The sequence below is a fragment of the Toxorhynchites rutilus genome, chromosome 1 (assembly GCF_029784135.1).
Source record: "Toxorhynchites rutilus septentrionalis strain SRP chromosome 1, ASM2978413v1, whole genome shotgun sequence".
Taxonomy (NCBI): Eukaryota; Metazoa; Arthropoda; class Insecta; order Diptera; family Culicidae; genus Toxorhynchites; species Toxorhynchites rutilus.
Window position 1 is genome coordinate 85,701,533 of NC_073744.1, and position 6,791 is coordinate 85,708,323.

A 6,791-nucleotide genomic window follows, 5' to 3' on the forward strand; every position below is an offset into this window, starting at 1 on the left:
GTAATGCTTGCCAACATCTTTTCACGTTCACATTAGCCAACAATTCGTTCATTTACACCGTGTCACATTTCCCGACATCCCATAAATCAGTCGCTCCTGCTCTTTCGCTTCTTTGGAGGTGCCTCCAATCCAGGGCGTCGTTTTTTTCTGCCTAGTGAAGGCAAACTAGCAGAAACCGGGGGGAATCGAAACCAAAATGTGTATGAATATTTCACGATAATGCTTGAGTTTTTGCTTGACTAATACATTTCTGTAGTCAACTTTCCGTAGTTTGCGGTTTCCGGTTGCCGTTCATCGTGATTTTTTTTATTCCCTAGCGTTTTTTAGCGTTAGGTGGCAAACATAAATAATTGCCGTTTGCCATATATCAATTTAAATACGGGAGTTTATAATTCGTGTGTGCATATGCACTATATTGTATGATTAATGCGACAGAAGAAGTGAAGAAATATAAAAATATGGTGGGAATGAAATTATTGATAACCATCTTCAACTACATCACGACAAGAAACTATTACGGAAGGTGGGGGTAGAACGGACATGTTAAGAAGAACTTCAATTATATCTTTGGAAACTCATGTTGCGCCCACTGCTATTTTTTTGAGCTTGCGGTGTAATGCCTAGTTGACATTAGGAGCCGAACCCCGTCGCTGACAAATGCGATTAACGCTTGCACCAACACAAGCGCGCACTGGCAGCGACGGCGGTCGGTAGCATAGTTAATTTTTTTTTAGTATATACAAGTCAGTCGATGTAATGTGGTCTATGCTAAAAGTTGTGCGCAAATAAAATCGCCATCTTTCCTACTTCGCTCTCTTCATTCCATCTCCCGTAGTCAAATTACAGGTGGATGGAATCGGTTAACCGAAGAGATACTTAAGTAAAAATAAAACGCTTGGAGTGGATCCGGAAAAGAAAGATAACACAACGTAGGGTCCGGCTACCGCTCGACGGTACATTGGTGCCGTGACCAGGATCGCGGAGGGATACGATGATTGCTGCCCTGGGTCGGGCAGAGGCATTCCTCGTTGGATATGACGAACAACGGGACCAGTCGCAAGTACAGCTGCGTTTAGAGTACCTCGATTTGATGTGGGCGTCGCTAGAGCAGGTACAGGGTCAACTCGAGGACATCGAAACAACAGAAGAAGGTAGGGTACAGAATGCCGAAAAGCGAGCGTATTTTGAACCATGATTGTTTCAAATAAAAGGAAGCTTGATTTCCAAACTACCTAACTCTCCTCCCATCAATTCACAAGTACCTCCACCCTCTCTCTCTACCAACGCTCTCTCTGGAATAAAGCTACCAACGATTTCGCTACCCGAATTCGATGGTGACTATGCTCAATGGTTACCATTTCACGACACATTCGTCGCTCTCATTCATAATAATCCCGACCTTCCTAAAGTACAAAAATTCCACTACTTACGAGCAGCTTTGAAAGGCGAAGCTGCTCAGTTAGTTGAGTCGATTGCCATTTCGTCGGCCAACTACAGTTTAGCGTGGGACACGCTGACAGGTCGGTATGCTAACGAGTATCTGCTTAAGAAGAGACATCTACAGGCGTTGGTCGACGTACCACATGTGAGGAAAGAAACATCCGCTACGCTCCACAGCCTGGTCGACGATTTCGAACGACATACCAAAATCTTACACCAACTGGGGGAGCCAACTGACAGCTGGAGCACGATTCTGGAGCTCCTGTTGTGCACGCGACTGCACGATGATTCTCTCAAGGCGTGGGAGGATTACGCGTCAACCGTCGAGGACCCGAACTACAGCTGCCTCATCGACTTCCTTCAGCGAAGAATCCGAGTGTTGGAATCAATTTCGGTAAACCACCACCCGACGAGTTCTATCACCAACACGCAGCAACAAAACCATAAACGATTCAACAACCATCAGCGGGTCTTATCCTACCCATTCACTGCAAGTTCTAATGGGAAATGTCCAGCGTGTGGTCAGCAGCATCCGTTGCTGAAATGCCAGAAATTTCATCGACTGACTGTCATCGAACGCCTAAAGGTAGTCAACACAAAGCGACTCTGTAATAATTGCTTACGCGCAGATCACATTGCACGTGACTGCTCGTCAAATTACAATTGCAAGCATTGCAATCGCCGTCATCATTCGCTTTTGCACACCAACCCTCACGAAGAAGACCGAAGATCCAACGGAGTAAGTTCTATCAACAATTCCACGACGCCAGTAGTAATCCGACCCACACCCGCTCCACGAGCCAAGTCAGCTAAGCAAACAGCTGCGGCGACTGCCGAAGTCGTCCCACGTGTCGAAAGCAGTACACCTGTCAACCAAACAAAGGAGAACGTTTTCTTGATGACGGTCATCGTTAATATTGTGGATGCCTTCGGACAAATGCACCCAGCTCGTGCCCTCCTAGACAGCGCGTCTCAGCCAAATTTAATTACCGAACGTCTAGCACAACTGCTGCGCGTGAAGCGCGATCGAGTCAACGTTACCATTATGGGCGCTGGTCAACTGTCGAAGCCCGTTAGTGAATCGATTTTCACCCAAGTGAAGTCTCGGTCCAGTGATTTCTGCTGTGACGTCAGTTTCCTCGTGATGAACAAAGTTACTGCTAATCTTCCCGCACAAGACGTGTCTAGAATAGGTTGGAGGATTCCAAAGGAAATCACGCTTGCCTATCCCGAGTTCCATCGAAGTCAACCGATAGATTTGGTGCTAGGTGCCAAGCACTTTCACACCTTTTTCCCCACTGCTGTTCGACTACAGATCGACGACCGATTACCGTTGCTGGTGGAGAGTGTATTCGGGTGGATTGTTGCTGGATCCGCTCCCTGTATTAGGTCTGATGGCGATTCAGATGGTGATGAAGAGCTACAATCGACGGTAGTTTCAATGGTTTCCCTCGAGCAGATCATCGAAAGGTTCTGGATGACTGAGAGTCTATCTACCAACGACACTTACTCGGCAGAAGAAAAGTTCCGCGAAACGTTCTACCAGTCCACTACAACCCGTGACAATGAAGGACGCTACGTAGTACGTTTGCCCCGAAAACCCAATTTCAACATCATGCTGAATGACTCGAAAGCAAGCGCTCTCAATCGCTATCAACTACTTGAACGACGACTGGATAGGAACCCAGAACTGAAGGAAGAATACGACAAATTCATGCGGGAATATCTCTCCCTTGGCCACATGAAACTGGTCAACGCGGAAGACGATCAAGCTCCCGTGTCATATTACCTGCCTCACCATCCCGTGATTAAGGACACAAGCACGACCACCAAGGTCAGAGTCGTTTTCGACGGCTCTTCCAAGGCTTCGTCCGGCTTCTCCCTCAACGAAGCTCTTTGCGTTGGACCTGTAGTGCAGGACGATCTGCTCACGCTTATTCTTCGCTTCCGTACTTTTCCTGTAGCGCTCGTCGGTGACATTGCCAAAATGTACAGACAAGTTCTTGTCCATCCTGAGGATACACCACTGCAAAGAATCCTCTGGCGGTTCTCGAGGCAGGTTCCAGTCCAGACCTACGAGTTGCTCACCGTTACTTACGGGATAGCTCCCTCTTCCTTCCTCGCAACTCGCACACTGAAACAGCTAGCGGCTGACGAAGGTACATCCTATCCTCTCGGACGGCCGGCTCTCGAAAAAGGTTTTTATGTAGACGACTTCATTGGAGGAGCACACTCGGTTGAGGAAGCTATTCGTTTGAGGACCGAATTATCCGAATTATTAGCGAAGGGAGGTCTAGAATTGCGGAAGTGGACTTCGAACCATCTCGAAGTGCTTCACGGTTTGCACGACGACCAGATCGGGACACAATCCTCTCTGCAGTTTGGTCTCAACGAAACTGTGAAAACGCTGGGAATTGGTTGGGAACCAGAGGCTGATTTCCTCCGCTTTGATTCTCTGATCGAGCCTAACAGTGACCCTTGGACCAAGCGCTCGATCTTGTCTACAATAGCGAGGCTTTTCGATCCGATGGGATTAACAGCTCCGGTGGTTGTCACGGCGAAAATCATCATGCAACAACTCTGGGTGCTTCCGTGCGGATGGGACGATCCAGTACCGGACAACCTACAAACTAAATGGAAACATTATTGTCAAGCCCTACCGAAAGTGTCTGCTTTTCGCGTTCAACGCTACGTTTTTCTACCCAGATCGAAGGTGCAGCTGCACACATTCACAGATGCCTCCGAGGATGCATACGGAGCGTGCGTCTATGCACGATGCGAAAACCCCAAGGGAAATGTCCGAGTACAACTACTAGCCGCGAAATCTAGAGTAGCCCCTCTGAAGCGTTTGAGTATCGCACGTCTGGAACTATGTGCTGCTGTTCTCGGTGCTCACCTTTACGACCACGCCAAGCAAGCCCTAGATCTGCAGATCGAGTCATCCCATTTTTGGACAGATTCCACGGTTACCCTTCAGTGGCTAAAATCACCACCAAACGTCTGGAAGACTTTCGTGGCCAACAGAGTGGCTGAAGTGCAACACCACACACACGGCTGCCAATGGCGCCACGTTCCGGGAAGTGAAAATCCAGCTGATTTGGTATCTCGAGGCACGACAGTTGAACGACTTCTTAGCTCTGACTACTGGTACAACGGACCACACTGGTTAGCACTTCCGTCCCGAGAATGGCCCATACTCACTCTACCAGGTGTTCCCGACGAAGAACTGGAGATTCGTCAAGTCGTAGCAGCTGTGCAAACACAAACTACAATCAACCCGCTGTTCCTTCGCTACAGTTCTTTCACTCGTATACTGCACATCGTCGGCTACTGTTTGCGCTTCATTTCCAACAGCAGAGCGAAGATTCAGGCGAGGAACAGCCTGCAAGCATCACCCGATACTTCCCACAGCATGTCTCTAACCGTGGAACAAGTACGAATCGCAAAAACACGCCTCACTCGTTTAGCGCAAGAAGATGCTTTCAACGACGAAATTCGGGAACTCGAGAAGGGAAAATCCATTTCAAAAAAGTCAACCATTCGCTTATTAAATCCTATTCTAGATTCTGAGAGAGTTCTAAGGGTTGGAGGGAGATTAAACTTGTCCCAGTTGCCTTACCACACGAAACATCCTTCCCTACTTCCTGCCAATCATCCCTTCACTCGCATAATTGCCGAACATTACCACCTCAAGCTCTTCCACGGCGGCGGGCGCCATCTACTGGCCACCATACGGCAAGAGTTCTGGCCTTTGGATGGCCGTCGACTGGTTAGAAGCATTGTTCGCAATTGCTTCCGTTGCACACGGTGTTGACACAAATTGAATCAATAATGAATTCACGCCCGCTGCTTCCCATCTCTGACGATCCGTGCGACCTCAGCGTTTTAACGCCTGCACACTTTCTCATTGGCACTTCAGCGACAGCTTTGCCCGACCCAGACATCAGCACAGTCCCAACAAATCGGCTCACGCACTACCAACAGCTCCAGATGCACGTCCAACAATTCTGGATCCGTTGGCGTGATGAATATTTGCACGAACTCCAGCGGGATTCGAAACATCGCAGCCGAAACAACGAAATCATTCCGGGCCGGATGGTCGTCGTAGTGGATGAGATGCAGGCTCCTCTCAGGTGGCCTCTTGCGCGAATAACTGGAGTCCACCCAGGAAAAGACAAAATCGTCCGTGTCGTATCGCTTCGAACAGCGAGAGGAATCATCACTCGCCCCGTCACGAAAATCTGCTTGTTGCCGTTCTCCGATGCCAGCACCGACACAGAGGGAAGTCCAGCGACCAGTGAACAAACAGCAGACCAAACAGCAACGAATATTTCATGTACCAATCCTGAAAAATAATTAATTGTTACGTGTTTAGGAGTAAGCTTTAGAAAATAGTTCGCATGATTGATGTTTGTAAACAAATTATTTTAGTATTTGTGTTGAATCATAACAATTCAAGGCGGCGGGTATGTTGCGCCCACTGCTATTTTTTTGAGCTTGCGGTGTAATGCCTAGTTGACATTAGGAGCCGAACCCCGTCGCTGACAAATGCGATTAACGCTTGCACCACAGCAGTGGAACTCCATACAATTCACTGACTAAAAAGTGTCCACATTTTCGTCGCTTGTTTACGTGAAGAATATAATTTTTTCAGGCACACTTGATTTGAGAGTGTATGGATTTCTAGCTGTCTTGACGCAAGATCTTGAATGAAGAATGAGAAGATGGGAAGGTTTATATAAACATGTTTATAATTACATAAGTTTATTCAATTTATTCAAGGGTCTATGGTACTAGGTGAAGCCGTTTCGTCACTAAGTTGGTTAGGGGAGCGGTATATGAAAACAGTACGGAAGAAAGCAGAAGGGGAATTATTTCCTTGAAGCGTGAAAGAGACAGACTGATCATGAGCGAGCTCCGACACAAGCGTATTGTGTTTTGTTTACAAACAAAACACAGTAGATTTCCAAGATGGCTGAAGAGTGGTTTTAGCAAGTTGGCCCACCTTAGGATATACTTCTACGCGCCTTGATTCAAATATTAATATTGACCTTATTTAACTATTCAGTGCAATTTTATCAAAATTTGAAAGAGAAATAAGAAAAGGAATGTTTTTTTTTCAATATTTTTATGAGACGTCTATTAAAAATCCATGATTACCTTTGCTCTATTATTTACCCCCCATTATTTGTTAATTTTTCCTGCTTTTCGTTATTTAACCTATCATTTTGACAATTCATTTAGAGAGGTTTAAAATTGCGATAAGATAGAAATTTGGTGTGAAAGAGCGAATTGCGGAAAATTAAGTAGCAAATCCTCTAAACTTTATAATTAAAGTTTGTATGTAGTAT

General features: G+C 46.6%; 1 protein-coding gene across 1 annotated transcript; it reads left to right on the forward strand.

Annotated features, from left to right (window-relative positions):
- Positions 1 to 991: 991 nt before the first annotated feature.
- Positions 992 to 5,796, forward strand: LOC129761130 (uncharacterized). The gene is made up of 3 exons (XM_055758837.1): positions 992 to 1,151; positions 1,212 to 4,873; positions 5,425 to 5,796. Exons 1-3 carry the CDS (start codon positions 992 to 994, stop codon positions 5,794 to 5,796), a joined length of 4,194 nt encoding a protein of 1,397 aa, XP_055614812.1.
- The last annotated feature ends 995 nt before the right edge of the window (positions 5,797 to 6,791 follow it).